Source organism: Gouania willdenowi, chromosome 24, assembly GCF_900634775.1.
Source record: "Gouania willdenowi chromosome 24, fGouWil2.1, whole genome shotgun sequence".
In the NCBI taxonomy this organism is placed as follows: Eukaryota; Metazoa; Chordata; class Actinopteri; order Blenniiformes; family Gobiesocidae; genus Gouania; species Gouania willdenowi.
Genome location: NC_041066.1, coordinates 9,134,145 through 9,160,561, shown reverse-complemented (window position 1 = coordinate 9,160,561; position 26,417 = coordinate 9,134,145). Strand labels below are relative to the sequence as shown.

General features: G+C 37.1%; 2 protein-coding genes across 2 annotated transcripts; one reads left to right on the top strand and one right to left on the bottom strand.

Moving 5' to 3' along the window:
* The first annotated feature begins 1,345 nt into the window (after window positions 1–1,345).
* LOC114457466 (apolipoprotein B-100-like) lies at window positions 1,346–15,911 on the top strand. The gene is made up of 26 exons (XM_028439298.1): window positions 1,346–1,461; window positions 1,665–1,709; window positions 1,899–2,011; window positions 2,090–2,235; window positions 2,316–2,463; window positions 2,871–3,023; window positions 4,051–4,175; window positions 4,305–4,390; window positions 4,484–4,934; window positions 5,036–5,150; window positions 5,234–5,380; window positions 5,471–5,682; window positions 5,785–6,004; window positions 6,086–6,259; window positions 6,348–6,551; window positions 6,639–6,806; window positions 6,898–7,103; window positions 7,272–7,442; window positions 7,528–7,658; window positions 7,753–7,954; window positions 8,550–8,722; window positions 8,820–8,995; window positions 9,090–9,226; window positions 9,304–9,677; window positions 9,777–14,476; window positions 14,568–15,911. Exons 1-26 carry the CDS (start codon window positions 1,407–1,409, stop codon window positions 15,663–15,665), a joined length of 9,930 nt encoding a protein of 3,309 aa, XP_028295099.1. The 5' UTR covers window positions 1,346–1,406; the 3' UTR covers window positions 15,666–15,911.
* Window positions 15,912–18,537: 2,626 nt separating this feature from the next.
* LOC114457712 (rho-related GTP-binding protein RhoB-like) lies at window positions 18,538–20,864 on the bottom strand. The gene has a single exon (XM_028439739.1). It carries the CDS (start codon window positions 20,710–20,712, stop codon window positions 20,122–20,124), a length of 591 nt encoding a protein of 196 aa, XP_028295540.1. The 5' UTR covers window positions 20,713–20,864; the 3' UTR covers window positions 18,538–20,121.
* Window positions 20,865–26,417: the final 5,553 nt, after the last annotated feature.

Genomic DNA, 26,417 nt, shown 5'->3' with positions numbered 1-26,417 from the left:
AATCGTAAGGCAGTTAAAAATCGATTCATAGGTATAACGATTCACATCGATGCTGTGAAAATTGAATCGCAGTACTTTTTTTAACCAGCAGAGGGCGCTGCCCAGAAGTGTTGGCGGCGAGTGAAATATGCTAATACTTTCTTTCTGGCCATCTTCTACTCTTAAACATATTCATAAATGATTCCTTACCCCTTTAGCACCGAAATAATATCTGTAGTATTACGTGAATATCTGTAAAAGTCACGTTTTTCTATTAGCTCTGTCTGCTAGCATAGCATCTCTTCTTCACAGCAAAATATCTGCATGCCAACCGACCACTGGGTTACCAGCGCCCTCTGCTGGTTCAAACAAATATCTGACCTAAATACAGTAAAATTACTTGTTTTTTGTTTTTTAAGTCCAATTGTTAAGGCACAAAATACATTTTCAGTTGCACTTTTAAAAAGAAAAAGAACTATTATGCAGTTTTGTATTGTTTACAATAGAACCAGAATTTAAATAATAAGCTTCTTCTTCATTTGTATTATTCCTTTATTTATTTCATTCAAAGATTTATTTTTAGTTAAATTGCATTGTTTTGAATAGTTTATCAAGGGATTCTTTTGACAATGAAAAATAGTATAGTATTTTCCCAAAAAAAATAAAGGAATATTTTTCAGTCATTTATATACAGTCCCATTTTGTAAAATAAATCATGAGAGAATCGTATCGTGAACCCAGTATCGTGAATCGAATCGTATCGGGAGTTGAGTGAATCGTTACATCCCTAATATACAGTCATTTTTAAGTGGAAGTGTTATTAATAATAATAATAATAATAATAATAATAATAATAATAATAATAATACAATTTATATCCCAATCAATGTTCAAATATTCAAATATGTATGTGGTTTTTTAAGCCTTTATATAAATTAAGCAAACCTAAGGTTGAAGTAAACAACAACAGGGTCCTAAACTATAGCACAGATAGTACCAGTAAGTCTAATGAATGAAACAAAGCATTTTAATGTAATTCACAGCAAACATTTCAATGGGTGAAAAAATGATACATCATATTATAGAAAAGTTAATTGATTAAAACTATATTGCAGTGTTTTTATTTGTGTGCTACCATAAATCCTTATGAAATAAAAAAAACAATAAAACCGCATAATGTTGAGTCCCGTACAATAACACCAATAAATCCCCATCATGCTAACTACCCCCACCCACTGCTGACGGAGGAGTCTTTTTACCTTTGGCCTGCCACAAGGACGGCTTAGACTTTGGAACGAGGGCAACACATTTGCAAGTCCCGATGATCACATACAGTAAAAGACAAGGGTACTATAAAAGCTAAGGTGGAAAGAACAAGCTTTAGTCTTCACAGAAAGAGGGGGACTCTCCGAGAGCTAAAGCCCATCATGTGGGGATCTAAACTCTGCTTGCTGCTGCTTCTGGGCACTCACAGCTTAGCCCGTGAGTATTTAACGTGCTTTAATACAAAATAACATTGTTACATATCTTAATTGTGAGTGTATTTTAAATGGAAAAGGTGTTTTACGTGTAAAGTATGCTCAAAACACAGAAATGTGTGATTTATAATTTTTGGGGGATGTAAGAAACTCTATTCAAAAAGCAAAACTGAATTAAATTTAAGTGATGCTTTTAATGCTTTGCAGAGGAAGAAGTTGGAAGTGTTGAAGAACAGGCCCCAGTTTGTTTATGTGAGTTTCATTTCTGTCTTCTGTTGCTATGTCTTTGATTGCCATTAATCCTAAAGAACATTTACTAAGATAATTGATTAATTAAATTTCCTTTTTTAACATACATTTTTTAAATGTACTTCAATATAATTTCATGACAAGAAGGCACAATATAATGTTTGGGGTTTTTTTTTTTTTACACATCTTTAGTGGCTAAAAGATACAGGAACTTCAGAAGATTTGTGTACGACTATGAAGCAGAATCTGTGAACACTGTAAATGGAGCTACCGACAGCAAAAGCGGCCCCACAGTGTCTTGCAAAGTACGTCCCACTCCTCCTAATGCCACTACAGCCACTGAAACACTGTTGTGAACTCAATCATGTTCATCTGGTGCACAGGTTGAAATTGAAGTACCCCAGACCTGCAGCTTCATCATCCGCACCACTGAGTGCTCTCTGAGTGAGATCTTTGATGTGGACTCAGAGGGGAACCCAGTGTACCGTCCCGCTGCTGGAGCGCAGGCTTTTAAAGCCGCTATGGAGAAGTAAGAGTAGTTTTGTCAGAGGGAGTTGAAGAAAAAAGCAGGGTATTGATTGTGACTGGTGATTTTTGCCTTGTCAACAGGAATTCTTTGAAGATCTCAGTTGAAGGACAATCTGATGTCAAACTCTACCCTGAGGAGGACGAGCCTGTCAACATCTTGAACATCAAGAGGGGAATCATCTCCGCTCTCATCGTGCCTTCTTTGGACGAGGACAGGAACAAAGAAATGGTAGCTCACCTGCCTTATGTTTAATTTCACATATTCATTCATTTATTTATTCAAATACAATCCTGTTATTTCATAAATATCTTCATTACGCGCTGTACCAAAATGGAGCTTGAACCTGGATTGTGTTTATGGTTTTAAATCATGCAAAGTTGCTCAACAGAGAGATAAGCAGCCCCAGTCACAGCTGATAAATATCCTTCTGTAGCAGCATAATGACAATCTTCAGTTGCCGGTCAAAGTCCCTGATAAGTTTATCTTGCTATTGACATCACCTGCTCTCGGAATAGAGTGTCATTGATAATCAAATACAGAAAGATAAGCTCCAAGCAAGAAATGATTTCCCAACCTTGTTTTTTCCAATTGTTAAACTAATACTGTGTATTGACGAGGCCCCTCGTCTCTTTCAGCCCTCTGTGCACGGAGTGTGTCCAACTGCAATCACTGTCAACTCCAGGGAGGACATTGCTACTGATGTGACTATCAACAGGGATCTGTCTGGATGTGATTGGTTCATTGCGCGCAGGCAGGCCACCAGTCCTCTGGCCCTCATCTCTGGCATGGTAATGGCTTCAGCACAATTACAAGAGAAATGACTTGACATGATCCTGTTTTATTTGAGGAAGAAGAATTGTAACTAAGGCACGTACTTTAGCTGTATTTAGCCACATTTAGCTCCATCATCAAAACCAGTGGTAATTTTGACAGCAAATTTTAATTTAGTTTTATTTTAGTCAAAATTGAAGCATACGGACAATTTCATTTATAACGGTTTTAGTTGATTAATGGTACTGTATCTTCATTTTTATTGTTGTTGTTGTTTTGTTGTCTTTTCTGTATGATTATGGAACTGCCTGGGTCTGATGTAAAACAAATACATTTAAAGAATAATTAGTCAACTAAATGACATGAAGACTTTAGTCGACTAAATCTGTAACAGATTTAGTCGACTAAAACAATGGTTCTCAAACTTTTTTCACCAAGTACCACCTCAGAAAATACTTGGCTCTCCATGCACAACCATAATGACCAACATTAAAGTACAGTAGTGTAGTAGGACTAAGTATTCATTTAAAAAAAAAAAAGGTGGAGGTTTTATTTAACAAGTATATTTAATATAGTTGGCCACTGTAACATTACACACAGTTTGAACAGTAACGCTGTTTGAATATAGGAAAATAAAACACTCTACTTAAATAATGAATCAAATAAAAATGTATTTGGTGTACCACTAGGTGGAGCCCGCATACCACTAGTGGTACTCGTACCACAGTTTGAGAATCAGTGGGCTATCTTTTTAAAGTTTCAATTACTATTAATGAACCTGATATTGGATGATAATAATGTTTGTGAATACACACATATAGATTTGATGTGATCAACGCGTAAAACAATGTAAGCCTTTTATTGGGTCCCTTACCATCTTGTCCCGCCTTCCACGCAACAAAAGTAGTTTTTATTGGATACCTTCCAAAAATCAAACTCAGTTCTGATTTAAAATATTGATTTATTTTTATAGGGTTTTAATTCATATGTATAATTTTTTAAATAGTCTTATTCTTGTTATTGTGTCTTAAAAATGTATGACAGAACTACCCACTGTCCAAGATGATCGGCAGCACTCAGACCTGCAACTATCAGTTTGACAACCAGAAGAAACACATGACCAGTGGGACCTGCAGAGAGAAGCACATCTTCTTGCCTTTTTCTCACAAGTATGCATTCAAATAATGAAAAACTTTGTGAAAATACTTCCAGATGACACACACGAGATATGTTTGTAAGAGCTTTTTAGCTACTGAATGTAAAAAAACATGTTTTCTTGTTTTTTCTCATATGAAAAGAAATGAATATGGCATTACTGCAATGGTGAAGCAGACTTTGACTCTGAGGGAAACCAACAAGATCAATGACAGGATCTTTGAACGAAGTAAGTGTTTCTATTGTCCAGAAATTACAGAAAATCCCCAGAATCTCTCCTTTGAATACAGATTTTCAAGATTTACTTGTGCTTTCTGTTTAGATGAAGATAACCTGAAGTATCTGCCTATGGATGTTGCTGATGAGAAGTCCCCTGTGCAGACCAAAGACACTGCCATTGCCACTATTCAGACGCTGAGCACTCTGTCCCAGTCCTCTCAGGGCCAGGATCGCACTGAACTCTTCCACAAGCTGGTGTCTGAGCTCCGCGGGCTTGAGACTGAAATCTTGGGCTCTGTTGCTGAAGAAATGATGGACATTTCCACCTCTCTGACATTCCAAGCCCTGGTTCAGTGTGGTACACCAGAATGCACCAGTGCTATGCTAAAGATCCTCAGGACCTTTGATACTGCCGCTCTTGAAGTTGACGCTGTCGTCTATGCTCTGGCTCTGCTGCCCAATCCCTCTCCTCTGATGGTGAAAGACATGCTCTCAATGGCTCAGTACAAGCAGAGCAAACCCATCATGTATGCTTTAAGCAATGTTGCCAGGAGGTAAGTGCACTGAAAAGATGGTTGTTTGAGTAATCAAAAAAAGGCTTTTTCAATCCTGCAGCAGTGTGATCATCTCTTCGTATTTCTATTTTTGCCTCCAGACTGTACAAGGCTGAAGGAGTCACTTCAGAGATCACTGCTGTCTCTGAGTTTATGGCATCTCTCCTGGGTGCAGACTGTGCTGGAGAGAAGGAGCTGACCTTCCTCGTCTTAAGGGTAGGTCACCTTATCCCGAAGCAGGATATGTTTGTGTTGGGAAAAGTCATTTTGTGATTTTTCAAATTTTCTTCTTACTTCAGGTTATTGGTAACATGGGAGACGCAATGGAAGCTGCTGACCCTACGATTAAGTCCACTCTGCTGAAGTGCATGAGACAGCCCGCAACCACTCTGTCTGTTCAATTGGCTGCCATCCAGGCTTTAAGACGCATGTCAGTGACAGAGGAGGTAACTATTGCCACATCATCTTTACTTTGGTATTTCATTAAATAAACAAAATCAGTCAAAATCTTACCAGAGGTGGTTTCTTGTTTTCAGGTTCGCTCCAACCTCCAGCGAGTCAGCCAGTACCCCAAGGGTGCTGTGCAGAAGCGGCTTGCTGCTTACTTGATGCTGATGAGAAATCCTCAGGACAGTGACATAGAGATGGTGAAAAAGCTGTTGACACAGGAGCCGAACATTCAGATCAAGTCTTTTGTGACCTCTCACATCTACAACATCCTGTCCTCCAAAGCACCAGAAACCCAAATGTAAGAAGAAAGAGCTTTTAACATAAACATGGCAAACGTAATAGTGAATCTACAGTATTACCGTAAATATACTTTTTAAAATTTTATTATTTTTCCCCTCAGGCTTAGAGAGAAAATCTTGGATGCCGTGCAGGACACTGACATTATCGCTCATAGTGAATACACCACAAAGTCTCGCAACTACAAACTAGGCATGGAACATGACAGCATGCAGGCCAACATTCTGGGTAACATCATTTTTGACCAAAATAGCAACTTACCACGGGAGGTGCTACTGGAAACTACCCTGAAAGCTTTTGGTTTTAATATGGACATTTGGGAGGTAGGTCATGGTGAAACATTAAGATGATTTTAAGGTTTTCAAAAAATGTTTTAAAAAGTAATTTCTGTTTTGTCTTGGTAGTTTGGCATGGAAGGAAAGGGTTTTGAGCCAACCATCGAGGCCTTGTTTGGAAAGAATGGGTTCTTCCCTGATACTGTGTCAAAGGCTCTCTACTGGGCTGAAGACAAGATGCCACTCAAGCTTAAAGAAGTTCTGGACAAATGGGTTTCACCCTTGAAATCAGAAGAACGAAAAGTATGCTCTGTGCATTTATTCCAACCTATCTTTCCTATGTTTGGATGCTTTTGTCTTCATAGCTAATAGTGTCTCACTCTTTTGTTAGGTGCCTGAAAATCTTATGAAGGAAATTGTCCACAACTTCAACAAGCTGATGAAAGAACTGCAGAGTCAGGAGTCCACCGAGGCCATGGCCTACCTTAGGATCATGGGAGCTGAACTTGGTTACATCAAGACCAATGAGCTAAGGTCCATGGCTAACAATGCTCTAATGTATGCAGAAATCCTTATGAAGATCATTCCCACCAAGGTACTGTTCTGCATATTTTTTGTGTAGTTGTAATCTCTTTAGCACAGTGAGAAAATCCTGAATATCAATGTTTCCTTGTTCTTACAGGCCATAGCTAATCTGGTCTCCAAAACTGACAATGAGTTTTTCGCTCACTACATCTTCATGGACAACAAGTTCACCCTGCCAACAGCATCTGGCATGCCTCTTAAATTTGCTCTGTCTGGCACATTCACACCCGGTGCAAAAGGAGGCCTTATCATTTCTCCTAAAATGGTGAGTTATTCCCAATTATATTCTGTCTTCAGTGTGATCGCGATACATTTTCAAGTTCATGTAATCATGTTATTTGTGGTTTCATTCCTAGAACGAGCTGGTGTTCATGCCCTCTGTTGGAGTAGAGTTCAGGACTCATATGGGAATCTACATCCCGGAATTTGTCTCCACTGGTGTTGAGATGCAAACCAAGCTGTACCATGAAAGCGCTCTCAAGGCAAAGATCACCATGGAGCAGAACCAGGTCAAGCTCTCCATCCCTACTCCACAGGAAAAAACACAGTTACTGAGGATCAGGTAATAATCAATATTACACAATCTACAATAAAATAACAATCAGATTTCACTTGTTACGAATTACATTACATAAAACAGAGTAATAACACAACTAATTCCTTTATGTATTTTCTTAAAAACATGTTGAAAGACTTATTTAATAATAAACACTATTGTATTTTTTCATAGCAACAAAGTGCTGATTGTGGGTTCTGGATACACAACAGAAATCCCACACAAAATGGGTGCAGCCAGCTGCGGCCATCTCTTCAAAGGATTTAGATACTGCTCCAAGACACTGGGTCCTAACATTAGTAGCAAGAGTAATGCTCCCTACTTTCCCCTGAATGGAGAGACTTCGTAAGTTTTGTCTTATATATGGTTTATTCTACATACTAAATTGATAGATAAAAGACTAAAAACTCACCATCCTCATTCCATCCAGGTATTCTTTTGACATTCGGCCCTCTGGCAAAGTCTCTGTGTATACAGCCATTATTGCCTATGAACTCCTCAGTGAAGGAAAAGATGATAGCCAGAAGGTTGATTCTCTGAAGATGATCCTCAGGACTGAAGGTTTGAAAAGAAGTGATATTACTTTCTTAAATGGAAACATTTTTCAGTGTTCAGTTCGATCACTGATGAAGTTGTACTTTGTCTGTGATGATAGGAGACGAGCCAATTGAGGCAACAGCCATGATGAAATACAACAGGAACAGGAATGTCTTCACCACAAGCATCCAGGTCCCAGACTTTGACATTGAGACGGGTATCAAGATTGGCATTTCTGACAGCAGCTCCGAAGGCAAATCCATCATCCTTGAGCTTTCCAACAAGAATGTGCCCCAGCTCTCTCTGATTGGCCGGGCCAAGTGAGTAAATTTGATTTAACCACCAATCATGTGACTAAACTGACATCCTCCCAGATGGGCGAGGCCAAAGGGGTGGCCCAGGGTGGCACGTACCACCCCTAAAATCTGATTGGCCACCCCAAGTGCCACCCCATCCAGATTCACAAAAGACAAATTAAGTTGTAGCTTGTAAAAAATGTTTCTTTTTGTTGAAACACTGATAAATCTACAACCATGAATTATATATATATATATATATATATATATATATATATATATATATATATCATCATTTTTTATTTTGTCAGGATAAACTAATTTTATGCTTTTAACATAGTCATGCATTCATCACTCTAACCACATGGAGATTTAAACAGACTACTCTCAAACTGACTTTATGAAGCCACTTTTTTATATGTCAATCTTTTGATCTGCCACCATAATGTAATTAATTTAAATGAAAATACTTCAAGTTGAGGGCTTTTCTCAGCAATTTTTTAGGTGAGATTAAAAAGAGAGTAATTAGATTAATTAATTACAGACCATATCTAATTAATTACACACTTAATCTCTTGAAAACACTAGTTTTTACATTACAACCATTTACTGTTTTTAGGCTCCAAGCTATGACTGACGGCATGCTGCAGGTTCAACTGTTAGTTCCCTCTCTGAGAACTGATGCCACTGTCACGGCTACCATGAGCAAGGCTGATGGACTTATCATGGAGATCAAAAGTGATGTTAAACTTCCAGAGATTTCCTCCATTCAGGCAGTCACCTTCAAGTATGGTATGTTTGCTGTGAATATTATATTTGGACAAAAGGAATCAATGATTAAAGTAAGGCTTTTGTTGAAACATTAAATTTAAATTCTTCTCTTTCAAAGGTGAAGACCAAGCCGAGATCCAGTTCATGTCCAACATGAATGGTGATACTAAGGTTCCGCTGCAATATGGTGAAGATCTTCTGAATTGGTTTCAAGGGTTTGTAGATGATGTCATGAACCAACAAATTCCAAATACTGATATGAGACTGAGTCACATTCTCGAGAAAGGAGTGCAGGTAAAAATATTATTTTTTTCTTTTTTTATTACTGTTTTTAATCTAATTTTCCTGACTGACGTGTGTATGTGTGTTTGCGCGTGTCTTGAACCAGGCCAACACAAAGTTGATGGGTAAATTCTTTGAAAATGTCCCTTACGCTAGAGATGCTCACAATCAGTTCATGGGTGTTATGTACGGTATCGCAATGACAGAATTGCCCGACGTTCCTGAAAACCTGTTCATGAACATGTAAGTATAAAATGTTGCAAATATCTTTTTTTTATCTTCAGCATTTGACCAGGGGTCTGTTTTTGTAATCTCACCAGTGACAGCACATTCAAATATAAGTTCAATGAGGACCGCATGGCAATAAGTATTCCACTGCCACTGGGAGGCAAATCATCTGAAGATCTGAGGATTCCTCCAGTGATCACATCTCCACACATTGACATGCCTCAGCTCAAAATGGAGATCTCCCCACGGGAAATCCATATTCCCAAATTCACCATTCCCTCTGAGTGTGATCTCACACTGCCTTTGATGGGAATGATGGAAATGTCTGCTAAGATCAACAGCAACTTTTATAACTGGGAGGCAATCGCATCTGCTGGTAACAAGACTGTGGATGCTCCAAGCTACGTGGCCAAGTTCAGTGTGATGGCTGATAGTCCATTTGAAGTTCTCTCCTTTTCAGCAGAAGGTAAATAGTTTCAACTGTTTTACAAAACAAATAATTTCCAAAAAATAAGGAATACAATGCAAATTTCTTTTTTCTCTCTATTGTTTTCTTCTTTTAAAGGGTCTACATCCATCACTGACACAGAGCACAAAACAATGGAATTCACTCTTGATGGTTCCCTAAAACACAGCATCATCAACACCGGATTCAATGTGCTGGAAACCATTGCTGTCACCGACAATGTGTTGTCAACAGGTCGGTACAATGTGTATGCTGCCTTCCCTAAGGGTCTTGACACCTCTATGACCATAACAACCCAGTTCACCATTGACTCAAGCATGCTCTTTGGAGATCTTAACACAGACGCAAATCTTACTGTTGGACCAATGACTGCCAGCACCACCTATCTCCACACTTTCTCTGTTGAGCCAATGAAGAAAGAGGCTAAGATGGAGAGCATATTGAGAGTTAATTCTGAACTCCTAAAGGTTGCAAACAAGTTAAAGGCATCATATGCAAATGAGGAACTTGCTATTGAGTCCAGCACAAACTTGAACAGTGAGCCCATCAAGCACACTACTAAAATGGCCCTCAATTACAAGGATGTCAAGCTGACCATTCAGTGTGATTCTGTCACCAAAGCAGATAAGAAAATGATTCGTAGCCAGATGGAGTTCTCTGCCTTTGATGGGCAAGCCAGCCTCAGAATTGAAAATCAGGCTGATGATACTGAGAACCGTGCATATTCATTGCTCACGGGCTCCATGAACCCCTCAGGCTTGGAAATTAATGCTGATGCCTCACTAAACATCTTTTCAAGCATTGCCTCTCACAAGGCAACCCTAGCCCTGAACGGAAATGGCTTGACCACCAGCTGCACCACAACTGCTCAGCACAGTCCAATGACATTTGAGAATGTTTTCCATGGTGGCTTTGATGCCTCTGGAGCAACAATGTCTATTACAACCAAGGCAGGCATTAAAGAGAACAAGGCTGAGCTTAATGTTGAGGGAAAACTTGCAAACACTGAGTTCTATCTCAACGGTATCTTTAAGGGCAACCTCTTCGATATCAACACGAGAAACAGAGTGAACTTAAGACTGAATGAAGATGGCTTGCTCCTCTCTAGCAACCTGGTCGGATCTTTCAATGAGATGAGAACTGAAAATGCTAATTCATTGTCCCTATCAATGAGATCTTTTACCCTTGATTCCAAAACTGACAACTTCCTTGACAAGCATAACTCATACATACATGAAATCAAAGTCAACCTTGAGAAGTTAATTGCTACAATTACTGTGAAAAATGATCTGAAGGTGATGGACATTAACATTGGGAATGACGCCCAGTTCAAAGCAGAACCCTACAACATGGAGATGACTGGAACAATGATGGCAGTATTCTCAGAAGAGGAGTTCAAGCACACGTATGAAATTAAGTTTGTCGACAAGATCCTGTCTACTAAGTGCAATACTAATGGTAAACTAATGGGATCGCACGTGACTCATACAACTGATATGGAGATTGAAGGTCTGACCCTGAAATTCAACAATGTGGCTAAAATCGTTTCACCAGTTCTCCGTCTTGACAGCTCCATCAAAAGTATTGTAGAGCCCTTTACACTGACCATTGATGCCATTTTGAATTCAGAAGGCGGTGTGTATCTGTATGGACGTCACAATTTCGATCTAGATGGAAAACTCCTCCTGAAAGCTGAACCTATGCTATTCACACAGTCATTTGAATACAGAGCCTCAACCTCCCATGATTTAGAAAACAAATTTGTTATCACAACTCTCATCAACAACAAGATCAACAACATTCTGAGCCTAAAGGAACAGAGCATCATGATGAAGTTGGAATCCAAAGTGAACGAGCACATTTTCAATCAAGAGCTTAGTGCTTTTAATGATGCTAACAGAATGGGTATCGAAATGACAGGAGCAATATCAACACCTTATTTCAGCGAGGAGAATCAAGATTATTCCATCTCATCATTTATAAAATATGACAAGAACAGTGACAGCCACTTTATCCAGATCCCATTCCTTGAATACCTGCCTGCGGCCATTGAAAACATGAAGGTAACAATGATGAGGCTCATGGACCAGACCACAAGGATACTGAAAGACATTAACACCAAGTATGAAATCAGTGATAAGTTCCAGGCCAAAGTTGCTGAACTAAAGGAGGTAATTGACAACTTTAACTACAACCTGTTTGTGGAAGACGTGAGAAAGTTTGTAAAATCAATGGAAAACTTCATTGCTAACCTTGAGGCCAAGTTTCCAACAGACAAAGTAATGAATATTCTAAAGTCCGCAAAGGATGTTGTCATGGACTGGATCAAAAAATATAACATTGCACAAAATTTGGATGGATTTTACACAAAAATGGAAGCGATTCTCTCAAGCTATGAAATTGAGAGGATGATCAGTGCTATCATGGATGAGATTGTGAAAATCATGAAGCAATATCAGATCAGGGAAAAGATTCAGAGTGCATTCAAAACTCTTCAGTCAATTAACATCCAACCCCTGCTGAAAAAAGCTTTGATGCCCGCTCAGGAGCTGGTTAATGAGCTCTATTCCTTCAACTTCAAACAGCTGATTGATGATTGCACTGACTACTTCATTAGAATGTTCCAGAAAATTAGATCATTTGACTATGACACATTTACTGCAGAGCTGAAACAGAAAGTGGCAGACATGAGTAAGATTCCATGTTTTGGAAAACTTTATGGTGAGTTCAGAGTTGCTTCCCCTCATTACACACTGAGGAGCACAGCTGATTTTGAGAACACCACAACTACCCCCATCACTCCGGAGTTCAAATTAAATCTAATCTCACAGGCATCATCAACTTTGAAGATACTTGACTTCGCCTTGGATGCCAGTGCACATTTTGCTGCACCTGAGAAAAGCCAACTGGCCATCACTGAGAACATCAAGTTAGATCAGTCATGCTTTACACTTAACCACAAGGGGGAAATTGTTTTCACTTCCCTGATGTCAGCTCAAGGTTCTGCTGAAACTACTGCTAAGGCTGTCACTGAGTTATATGTTGCAGAATTTGTCAACAATGCAGTCATTACAGTGGAAAATGAAGTTTCTGCTACAATGGAGACCAACTACAAGCATGATATCAACATGCCATCTAAGAACATCTTCAGTGATATGTCAATGAATCAAAAGTCTGCACTCAAGCTTAAAGATGGCACCCTACGCTGGACACTGAACAACATAGCCAATGAAAAAATTGCAGTTCAGGACTTCTCTGATGAGGCAGCACATAAGAGCGCAATTGAGGTGGTCTTTGACATTTACTCAATCAAAGTGAACATTGATGGAGAAACAAGCAGCAGCACCATAAAAATGATTCAAAATGTAGATGCAGATATAAGCATGTTTGACCATGTTAAAGTTAATGCCAAGTTTGAGACGGAAACACCTTTCATGAAGGGCAGTATAGCAGAGGTGAAGTTTCAGGCCATTGCTGAAGACCTAAAACTGGATTTCACTGCCACCCATGATGCTGAGCTGATTGGTCGGGTTGAAGGAACCCTTTCATCCTCTGCTGTTGCTTCAGTCACACCTGAGGAGCTAATGTTTGACACCAAAAACAAAGGAACTGCCAAAGTTGCCCTTCCATTCAGACTATCTGGTAAAATTGATCTGCAGAATGACATTGCTTTGATCCTAAACTCTGAGATACAGCAAGGTAGCTGGAATAGTTTGGCTCGGTTCAATCAGTACAAATACTCCCATTCATTCAACATTGACAATACTGAGGCAGAAATCAATCTGATATCCCAGATCAATGGAGACGCCAATCTTGATGTGCTGAAAGAGCGTATCACCATTCCTGCAATGACTATACCATTTATTGGTATAACAACACCAAGATTGGAGAACTTCTCTCTGTGGGGGGATACTCTTCTGGGAGAAACCTTGACAACAACTCAGCAGACTCTTGACATGAACTCCAAATTCAAGTATATTAAAAATCCTGAGGTGATTACTATTGACATTAATATGGAGCCTGTTATCAACTCTATTAATGCTAACATGAAGATAGCACACAAGAAAATGCTAATCAGCAAGGATAAGGCTGCTGACCTCATTGCTACATCCTATGACAAAGCAAAGGCAGAGTATGAAAAATACAGTGTGGAGTTGCCCAAAACTATTACGATCCCGGCCTATAAAGTCCCAGTAATTAACATTGAGATGTCTACATTTACAATCCCCCTGCCTGACATCACTCTAATCTCAATGCCTACTCTGCACATTCCATCTGCCCTCAGCAAACTGACTGTTCCAAAAATCACTCTACCCAAAATCCTGAGCATCAAGATCCCAAAACTGGGTGACTTGACTCATGACTTCTCCATGAAAACTGCTCTAATCACACTCAAAAGTGATGCCAGCATCCTCAACAAGGACAGTATTACCATTAAATTGGATGCATCTTCATCTTCCGAATTTGAATTTCTGACTGGAAAGATTGAGGTCAACAGTGACATCATAAAGATAGATGAATTCAAAATGACCAACGCCCTGTCTCTGAAACATCCACTGATTGAGGGAAACCATGACAGTATCATCATCTTAAGCTTAGATAATATTGAGACTACTGTTAGAAATGTATGGAGGAGCCATGTAACTGACAATATTATGGAAATCAACCATGACATCCTTGTCAATCCAGAGAAAGGGTTTGTTGTCTCTATGTCCAGTCCATCTGCAGGAAAGATTGCAGTACAAATGCAGATCGAGCATCCATCTCAAGTGAAAGCCAAACTATTTGGTTGCTATCAGGTAAGAAAACATTTTAATACTATTTTCCTCTTGAGTTACAATTGATTTTGACTTCAATAGGATTTGTAATTTATTTTTTCTTCATTTGCAGTCTGATCCAACAACCAACATTGATATCTTGGGAGTGAAGATATCTGTAGTTGACTCTGAAAAGCTGAACATTCAGACAAATTGGAATATGGAGATCCCAAATGAGATCATGTTGGCTATGAAAGAAAAAGTGCCTGTAATTACTGAAAGTCTGTCTGAACCTGCTACCATGGTCTACAATGAGATCAACAAAAAAGCCAAATTTCTTGGCAGAAAGGTTAGAATGACATCAAAATGGGCTATTGACAACTTTGCAGAGGTAACTCCTTCTGAGATGATGACAATTGTCACAGATAAGACCATTGTGATCCTTAAAGAGTACAAAAAGAGGGTAGCAGTTGTTCTTAATGCAGTTATTACATTCCTGAAAGAGACTCATTTCCAGATCCCTGGCTATGAACAGAGAATGTCAGGACTGGAGCTCTATCAGACATTTAGTCGCTTTGTTGCCGATGTGTCTGAGGAGGCAGTTCAGAAGATCCCACAGTACTTTTCCTCAATATTTGGAGCAGTCATTGATGTATTCCAAACAATTGAATTCACCCTTCCTGGGTCTAGCTACATTGTCAGTGGAAAGGAAATTCTTAATGACTTGTTTGCTGCTTTAAAGAAAGTCCAGAACCAAATTATTGTTGCTGTAAATAATCTTGGAAACATTCAGTTGGAGGATGTCTTTCAGAAAATTTCAGATTTCATCCAGTTTACTATTGAGCAAAGTGAAATGGTTTTCCAAACAATCAAGTCTCAAAATATAGAGAAGCTGTCCACCTTTGTGACTGATGTGTATAATGATGCCATTAACTCCAAGACTATTGGTGATGTTGCCAAGCAAGTTGAAGCTGTCTACACAATCATTGTGGAATATCTAATGACTGTAAGAGTTAAAATCCAGAACATTGTTGGCAACATGTCTGATGCACAGCTTGTAAATGACATTAAGAAATGGATTGACTCAATAGTGAAATACAACAACACTTTTCAGAACAATGTCATGAAAACCCTTGAGGAAAAAAGCCAAATCGTAGAAACATATGTACGAATAGGTGACAGAGAGGTGGAGATTGAGCTTCCTTTGACATTCATTGCCAAATTTAACTAACTCACAAAGATATGACAGTATTTAAAATGTTTGCCTATTTTGTATAACTAAAAGTATTATCCCCACTGTTAAAATATATTGTACCGACAATAACTTCTCTACTTAAAAAACATGTTTTCCCTCTTTAATAATTTTGTTTACTTCAGTAGACTCTTGATGGTTATATTCCTGCTGTGCTCCTGTTGTGTCTAACACTATTTAAAAACCGATGTGGCCTTCAATAAATAAAGTTTGTAATGCATTATGTATCTGAGCATTTTCTTATTATTCATTATTCATATAACAATCAATATATTTAGGATTTTACATTCATTTATGCATTTCTTTATATCATTCAATGACATTGAAATTGAATTACCACACTATATGCAAGCGTTTTCAACAACATTGCATTTTTACCAATATAAAATAATTCATGATGGTAGATTTGGTTGTTCTTTTCAAACCCATGGCTGATATTCCTGAATACACTCCTTTCTTTTTCCTTGTAGTGCATAAATCATCATCAGGTCTAAATGAAGTTGGTGCAAAAATAGTTTTTGTGCTGTTTTCTAAAAATATACCAATAACGCTGAGTGAACACAGTGTCTACAACACTTCTGAAATGCTGCATCTAAAAATAGTGTCTTTCTTTCAGTCCCTCCTCTTAACTGACATACAAGGTTATTGATGCAGGGCTAACACTCAGACACACAGTTGCACACTCACTTCTACATCTAAATTAGACACTTAAATTAACCTTAAATACATTCCAGCAGAGGTAGACAAAGCACTAACCTTCCTTATATGACTGAAAATACAGATACTAATTGTCAAAAACTACTCCAATACAAGTAAAAGTAGCTTAGTCGAAATCCCACTTAAGTGAAAGAACTGACGAATTTGCATACAAACTATTATAAAAAAAAGCATTGACATAACATATTTTTCATCACTATGCTACATGTTTATTTATGCAACAGGTACCATATAGTTGTATTAACTGAATAACACTGTGGGATGTGACAATAACTACCATAACATTCAGGTTCTGTGTTAAGAAATCATATCAAATCAACAAAATCACCATTTTTTTCCGAATAAAAAGGTCAAAAGAAAAGTAGGGGTAGTTGTTCATCCCAGTTTGTCAATGCGATTTGGATTATTAAAGTCTTGATTTGAATACAAACCAATTTTATTTATTATCAATTATCGTTTTAGTTATTGATCTTCAATTTAACATCAGTCAATTTCTGTATTATTTTCCTTCTCTCTTGAGTAACCTCAGAGTACCTACAATATTGTATAGTATATTTGAAATATCCAAATTAAGAGGACTCGCCTGCTTGTGTTAAAATTTGAATGATTTTTGGAAATTTAGGAATCATTCATAATCGTCAATATTAACCCCTAATTAAAAGTAATTTTTAAAACAATTTCATAAAATTCATGGGGAACAGATGTGACGCCAAGTCGTTTCTAGTGCAGTGTTTACATTAGGTACCAGCTGATTTAACTGATTTTCCTCCTTATTTAGGATTTTGTAGTACATTTTCTTTAATATCGGTTTATTTATTGTTAAGGACAACACAAGGGTGTGTGTTGATCTACTTCTAATTTGTCTGACATAGTCACTGTGAGCTCTTTTTGTGCATCGGAGCAGCCATAATCGGCTGCACTGTTTACATATGAGACTGTTAGAGCCCGATATGTAATGACCCAAAATGTAACAAGACATGATTTTTAATGTAACAAAATCCAAAATATAATAACTGGTCAATAATGTTACAAAATGCTGAGCTCATAACGTTAAAAAAATGTTGTGTATGTTTTGCGTTATTACATTATGGAGCAGGCCAAATAATTTTCCCTTAATAGTGTAATAATTTTGTTACATTTTAGAGTGAATGAATGATTTATGGATTAAATGGCTTATTGCTAAGTACCATACACAAATGCACAATGAGCAGATTTTTTCTCCTCCTGGCTGCTCTTAAATGAAGGAAAACACCCAAGTACACCTCTATTATATAAGATCTTTTGGCCGTGCTTAGTGTTATAATTCACATCAGGTACTCTTTAAATAGAATACTTAAGTAAATATACTTCTACCATGTCCCATACCGCTTACCAAATCCAAGGCATAGATCTAAACAAATAACTTTATAGCCATGAGGCAACACAGCTATTACCATACATACTGCATACCCTTAATAAAAAATTGAGGTTTTGTGTTCTCAGAAATAGTAGTTTGTACTAATTAAATATGTATGAAACATACATGAAACCTACACCTCTGCATTCAAATTATTTTCATAAATGGCTGTTAAAAAGGTAAAACATGCGTTTTGGGTATAATTTTTTTTTTTTTTTTTTTTTTATCCCTCCCAGAAAAACAGAATACAAGTAGATCTACCACTTTCAGTCACCCCATGCACACCTGACTGTTCCCAAGCTAACCGAAACTGAAGAGAAAAAAAAAAAAAAAACCTCAGGTTGCATAACATTCTTTTATTTTGTGCTTTCCCACAACAGTACCACACATTGACTTACATTCACTATCATGCTTCTTCTTCTTCAGACATACCCACAACATAAAAAGCATTATGAGACTGCATGAACGACGTTCGAAAACAAAATCCTACCTAAAACATTTAGGTTTTTCGGCATTCAGCAGTTTTCCTCTCAGTGTTTTAGTCAAATAAAAGATAGAAACATAAAAACTGTGCCGTCCGATGAGCCAGTAATACCCTAACATTGTAAATCAGAGGCACATGAGGGGGGCCACTGTGGGAACATTTACCCGTTCAGTACAATGCATTCCTGTCCTGTAAGTAAGCGAAAAGCTCAGCAACGGAAGGCAAAGAGGAATGTGACTTTTATACAACTCTGCTTTAATTTGGGAAAAATCCATTTATTTAGATGAATATCTGACCATAGCAGTATTGCTTATGAGATCAGGCAAAAACTGGGGCAACTACATTTTGCATGGAAGATACAAAATAAGTCTTGATTTGTCCCCAGAAAGCGTTTTTACAACACACTGGGGATTCACCCGTAATCCCACGTGTAGAAACGGTTTCTGCATTTCAGATTCAAAAATGCAACAGTTACACAACGCTTGAGCAAAGATAAAATGAAACAACCAGCCAGATTTATTATACAAACGTAAAAAATATAGACAGGAATACACAGATGTCTTGGGCTAGTCAGTTAACATGTCATTTCTTTACCCAATATATTTCAAATACATTCACAGTCATTGTGGAAGACATCAAGGCCAAAATATGAACTTAGTGTTACGAGACAAATTAGCAATTGTGGCACAAGTTGAACAACATCAGAAATACTGCTTCGTGACTTCCTTTTTTTAACGTCGCCCCAACTTAACATTAGTCTACACTGGGGATAGTGTTTCATAATAATCCTCCACAGAAGTACAATTCATACGAGCTCAAGACCCAGTAATTCCGTGACACTTACTGGGAAATGATATTTCACGATGGACCAAAACAATCCATATTAAAAACCATCTCACATACTTAATCCCCTCATTGAAATGACTCCACACATCTGTAGATGAAGCTGCAGCTAAATACCAAATGTTAAAGCAAATACTGTAATTCTTTAAGACAGCCAAGATACCTTTAGGCTTATAAACAGCTAACGTACGTTTAAAATGATACGGTTCAGGTAAACTTAATGACTGTGTCAGCAGCATTTACATATCGGGTGTAGTTTAGCAGAAAACTTTTTTCATTTTTTATTGTTTCTTAAGTACCTCTGTTAGAAAACAGTAATGCTTAACAGTGTTGTTAGCCATTCTCTTTCAAAGCTATTTTACTCTCTCGTTACATTTAGCGTTTTATGCACAATAGGTATAAACTCCTTTATTTAACACAGAAGAGTTCAAAATATACTGTGTTTCTATCTGGCAAAACCTGAGACGACTCCTTTCTGTCTGTCTGTCTGTAAAAGCCATTTTGTTTCAGCCACAAACTGGTGAACAACACAGGCCAGTGACTGTCCATAAATGGTTTACAGGTTATAGTGTATAAATTCTGTGCAATTTCCAAAAACAAAAAAAAAGTACAGGCATGCCGTGATACAAAATGTAGATAAGTGCAATTTTTTTTTTCAGATTAAAAAAAACAAAAACATAATAATCACTCCTAGGCAGGAAAGCAGTGGCCGAGGAAGAAACAGGACTTCATCTTTTGGACCGTCCAGAACCTCATTGTCCTCCACTGGTCAGACTATGGACCATATGACTCACAAGAACATGCCGTTACCACTGCATTTCACACACACACACTTAGATGATCTGCGTTGATTGTCATCTTTAGTTGTTGTAGTCCAAAACAGGACCCGCTGACAACAAAGGAGTGTCCAAACTGAGGGCCGCTGTCCACACATGTCTAGCCCCAGCCCATGAAGAACAGGAAAACGTGTCGTCTGTAACACAGTCCTCCACGTTTCACATTAAAACACAGCACTTTAGACAGTTATTAGACGGTGTTTTTCGTTTCTGGAGGGCTGCCCGTGTCGCGGTTTCGAACACTTCCCAGATTCCCTCCTTGGTTTTGGCGGAGCACTCCAAGTAGTCCACGGCTCCGATGCGCGCGGCCATGGCGCGGCCGTCCTCCGTTTTCACGGGCTCCAGCTTTAACCGAGACAGCTCGTGTTTCACGTTCTCGTCGTTGCGGAGATCCTTTTTGTTGGCAACCAGGATTATGGGCACGTTAGGACAGAAGTGTTTGACCTCGGGAACCCACTTTTCCGGGATGTTTTCCAAAGAGTCGGGGCTGTCCACGGAGAAGCACATGAGGATGACATCAGTGTCCGGGTAGGAGAGAGGGCGCAGCCGGTCGTAGTCTTCCTGTCCGGCTGTGTCCCACAGGGCCAGCTGGACCTGCTTGTTCTCCGCCTCGATGTCCGCCACGTACGTCTCAAACACGGTGGGAACGTAAACCTCTGGGAACTCATCCTTACTGAACACTATCAGGAGGCACGTTTTACCGGAGGCTCCGTCGCCCACCACGACTAGTTTCTTCCGTATGTCAGCCATTGTTTTTCACACACAAAGTCCAATGTGCACTATGGCCGCTTTTCTTCCCTTTTACAACAACTTTAGATCGACTTGACCGGCAAACCCACTCCTACCTTAAAGTTCCAGTTAGCACTATCCACTGCTTCTCTTTATAAAGTACAGGATGTTTCCTAAATATAGCCAACCAATGGGATACAAGGAGATGAAGTCACAAGCTGTAAAACAGCAGGTGATTGGTTCACATCGCTTATCTTTTTATGGAGGCGGGTCTTCAACCAGCAGTAACCACCCAAATCAAACAGTCACTCGTGTCACATCCCACTGCAGCACCGAGTGCTAGGGTGGGTTGAATATGGATTTACGATACATCGCGATTGTTGTGATGATATTAGGAATCGGTATTTCACACCAGAATCAATATTTGTTTCAAAAAAAAGAGTTTGCATATGTCACCATCGGTAAACAGTGGTTGAAATATATGAATAGCATATATGCCATATATTTAGGTTCTAAGTGATTTCTTTATTCATTTATGGAATTGAGCAATTTATTAAGTCATTACTTTATTATTAATCAATAATAAATATGTGAATATTAGGGATGTAAAGATTAATCATGAGGCAGTTAAAAATCGATTCAAATGTGTCACGGTTCACATTGATTGTAATCGCAGTACTTTAAAAAATAAAATTAAATATATATATATATATATAATTTTAGATAGGGCGCTATCTATTTGGAATTTGAAATTCAGGACACACCACCATGTTTTAAATCATAAGTGTGGAAGCATTTTGGCTTCCCCAAGACAAAATAAAAGAAGTGAGAAAGAAAGAATATGTGAAATCCAAGGTAAGAGGAGCACAGAGAGGAAAGGAAGAAACAAGAGAGAGAATGAAAGCCATAGTTTGTTTATTCATATTATTTCTTTGATATGGGATTTGTCTTAAAGTCCAATTGTTAAGGCACAAAATACATTTCCAGTTGCACTTTTAAAAAGAAAAGGAACTATTATGCAGTTTTGCATAGTTTACTGTAGAGCCAGAATTTGTACTATTTGTACTATTTCTTTATTTATTTCATTAAGGATTCATTTTTCATGAAATTGCATTGTTTTGCATAGTTTATCAAGGGATTCTTTTGACAATGAAAGATAAAAGAAAATTGTACAGTATTTTTTTATTTTTGAAGAAAAAAAAGAATATTTTTCAGTTATCATTTCGTATCGGGAGTTGAGTGAATCGTTGCATCCAAAATAAATATAATAAAAATTAACTTTATTTTAGAGCAATTTTCAAGACTCATGTTACAAAGTGCTTTCCAAAGGCAGAAATACATTAGAAAATAAAAGATAGAAAGTCTTGGTCAGAGATTAAAACAGTTTAGGAAACAGAAATATAAAACAAGTTAGAAGTGAATAAAATCAGGAAAGGCTCTCCGATAAAAGTATTATTTCAAGAAGTAATTTGAATATTGTTACATAGTTTACAGACATGATCTCTTCGGGCAGATTATTCCAAAGTCTATCTGTATATCCTGTATCTATATCTGAAAATACATATTTATTTATTTTTAATGATGGTGGAGTTTGTCCTCCATAGTGGCTAACAATAACATGCTTTTTGATCCTTCCATGTGGCCCCTCCCATCACTGTAAAGCGGAATTAATCTATGAATTACTTGTTCATCCATTAAAGCTTTCTGTGAAGTGAGCAAGTCACTTCAGTCCTTCTTGGCTCACAGAAGGCTTTTGTTCAAACCCACGATCCATTTAGAAACATCATCAAAAAAATAACAATACACCTTTTTAATATGTCAGAGCAAACCTGAAAGCCTGGATCGGAAACCTTCAAACTTAAGGTGTGAGGCTGCAATGGTGCCCACTGTCTCACCACGTAAATTAAAGATGTATTGCAATGTCTCAACCTTTTTTTGGCTTGAATATTCTCTTAGTCTTTTTTTTTTTTAATATTCTCTTAGTCTTTTAATTTGATGATATCATGAGTAATACTCATATTTATTGTATGCAGGCCCTCTTCTACTCTATAAAACGTCTAGTGACGGGACAAAATTCCAGTGAACAAAATCCCAACCCAATTCCGTTTCAGTTTTTTTTTTTTTTTTTTTTTTTTCCACCCGTTTTACGGTGGAAAGTTGCATATAAATGTATGATATTGTCCCAAAACATGTCAATGAAGGCTTAATCCATGAAGCTGTCATGAAGCTATTTCCATTTAAGGGGTAAACAATGTGTCATATTGCAATTTCCACTTCATTTTGTTTAAAAATAAATGAAGATATAATAATAATAATAATAATAATAATAATAATAATGCCATTTCCGTTTGAAGAAGTCAATTCTGTGTTTTGCATTCGTTTTCAGGGAAAATCAACAAGCATTTTATTATTAAGTTTGGGTTTATGGCTATAGAGTTATGTGATGTGTTAACATGTTATGCTACTTTTATTGTAGTTGACAGACACCTCTAAAATACTAAAAAGTCATATCAATAAGATGTTGAAGCAGTTCCCTGGTGTTGCCATATACTCTATTCATGGAGGAAAAACTGAAAATTGATTAAAATTGATTGCAATCATGTGACATAAGCACGGGAAAACTGTCAACCCTGCAAATATTGTGGAGTTTCATTGATTTTGTGTATCTGGAAGGGTCAAAATATTATCTTGATTTGTAATTTACACAATGATTCATGTTTTCTGGATCATTTTTACTTTCTCTTGTAGGCTGAATTGGATGCTCTATAGAAGTGGTTCTCAACCTTTTCAACCCGTGACCTTCAAAATATAGGTGCCAGAGACCAGGGACCCCCACTGTACCTGAAGGTGGTTGAACACAGACAGGGCCATTTATAAGGGGGAATTAAGGGGAGATATTTATGGGGCTCATCCATAAAGTCAGCAAAATGATGGTCAATTGTTCTATGAATCTGTGATAACCACATTTATTTATTTATCTGAATAATATCCACTGTTACCCAAGAACTTTATTATTATAGTCATCTTAAAGATATTAATCCTTGTTTTAATCAGAAATAAAATGATAAAATTGGCAAAAATAATCATGAAATATGGTGAAAAAAGTTTAAAAGAGAAAATAATGGGTCAACATATGCAACATGACGCTGGAAAAATGGTGGAAAGAGTTTATAAGTGCCGAAAATATCTTGAAAGTGGAAAAAATGTGCAGAAAAGGCAATGAAAATTTGACGAAGAAGTGACAGAAATGGGAGAAATGTAGCAAAAATGCATTAAAAGAAGCAAAAATATGGCAGGAAAAAGTGATGAAAATAGGTTAAAACATGAAAAGTTTGGTGTACTTGCAGAAAAGGGTAAATATAAGCAAAAAAAAAAATGGGCTCAAATATTCTTAGTTTCTTGAAGGCATCTGGCCTCACAGTGTCTCACGACCTCAAATGGGGTCCTTACCCCAAGGTTGAGAACCCCTGCCCTAAAGGACCATATTTTGCCCTCGTGCCTTGAGTTGAAAGCCAGATGTGTAGACTAAAGTAACAGGAACTAGGTATTTTAAAAAATGAAAAATTCTTGACATTTTGGCCATTATTGCATTTTGTTTTTATATACGGATACTGTATATCAGAGTAGAAGCAAAGTGATTGCTTGCTGGGTGGAAACATTATACTACATCTATTTTATGTAATGCCTAAGACAATAATACAACGGTCATCTCATGGCACGCAGTAATTTTACTTGTACTTAATTATGTTTTAAAAGAAGTAAAGTAATTTGTTACATTTCTACACCAAACCATTACTGAGTAAATTCTATATATTTTTGTTTTAAAATGATCAACGGACATTGTGAAACTACAAAAAATGAAATTTTATTTTTAAAAGAATTGTACTTTTTGAGAAATCTTGTATTATTTACAGATGCCTTTGTGGAAAATAAATGAAGTCCTCTTTCAGGTCTCTTCCTTTTTAAGTTTATACATGAGATGTTTAATGTATGCAAGCGAACCGTGACAAGATTTAGTACCAAAAATAAACGTGTGGGGGTGAAAGTCACTAGTAACTATTTATTGGGCTACTTTTGACTTGTACTTGAGTATTTTATGTATGACTTAATTTTATTAGTACAATTTCAATGGAGTAGACTGAATAAACTAGACTGAAAGCTCAAGAGCAGAGAACAGAGAACATCATGTACTTTATTTTAACAAACGACTTGGAAAGTTTCTATAAGAATGTACCCATAAAAGTGTAATCTGCTCACATACCAGGGTTGGGGTCAATTACATTTTTCAGTTACAATTACGTTTTCAATTATCCATGTTCAATTACAATTCAATTACCATTAGAGTTACCTGCATTTTTTCCAAATTTGATTTCAATTACTATATTTTTTTCCTCAGATAGTCAATTACTAAAATTCAATAATAATTATTCATAATTTCTGAAAGTTAACCTTCCTCGTGTTAGCTTTTTGTTTGCATCTCTTATGATAATGAGTCTAATTTATTTCCTATCTACTGGAAATAGGCTACCTACTGTAATCAATGAAAATATAGGTTTTAATATTTTTTATAATGATAAAATGTGGGGAAGCTTGATATGAAACATTTTATTATTATTATTATTATTATTAATAATAATAATAATAATAATAATGATTAATTTGATTTTATATAGCACGTAATCATAGACACTCAAAGCGCTTTACAGAATTAAGGCATTATTCTTTCATTCCACACATAGTGGTGGTAAGCTACTATTGTAGCCACAACTGCCCCATCGGCACTATTAACTACATATGTGTAGAACTGTGCATAGAACTGTAACATGGTTTCCCAGTTTTGCGTTAAATTATGATTGACAATTTTTATAGAATTTTTAAAGCAATTTCCTCATTCAATTATCTGAACTCAATTACAATTTAATTACAATTATGACAGCAACAGATTATTAAAATCACAACTGCATTTATAATTAGGCCATAATTGTAATTAATTATCAATCATGCAATTACAATTATAATTGACTCCAACACTGGCTCACATACATACATACATACATACATACATACTGTATGTACAGTGTGTGCATACATACATACATACATACATACATACATACATACTGTATGTACAGTGTGTGCATACATACATACATACATACATACATACATACATACATACTGTATGTACAGTGTGTGTACATACATACATACATACATACATACATACATACATACTGTATGTACAGTGTGTGCATACATACATACATACATACATACATACATACATACTGTATGTACAGTGTGTGTACATACATACATACATACATACATACATACATACATACTGTATGTACAGTGTGTGCATACATACATACATACATACATACATACATACATACATACATACTGTATGTACAGTGTGTGCATACATACATACATACATACATACATACATACATACTGTATGTACAGTGTGTGTACATACATACATACATACTGTATGTACAGTGTGTGTACATACATACATACATACATACATACATACATACATACATACATACATACATACATACATACATACTAGGGGAAACCACACTGATGTAACGTGTGAAAAGTGATGCCATGTGTTGCAGTGATGTGTCTGACTGGTGGATTAATTGTAATGTATTGATGCATTAACCTGACCGTGAGAGCTTTGCATTGACAGTGTTGTACGCATGTCTACG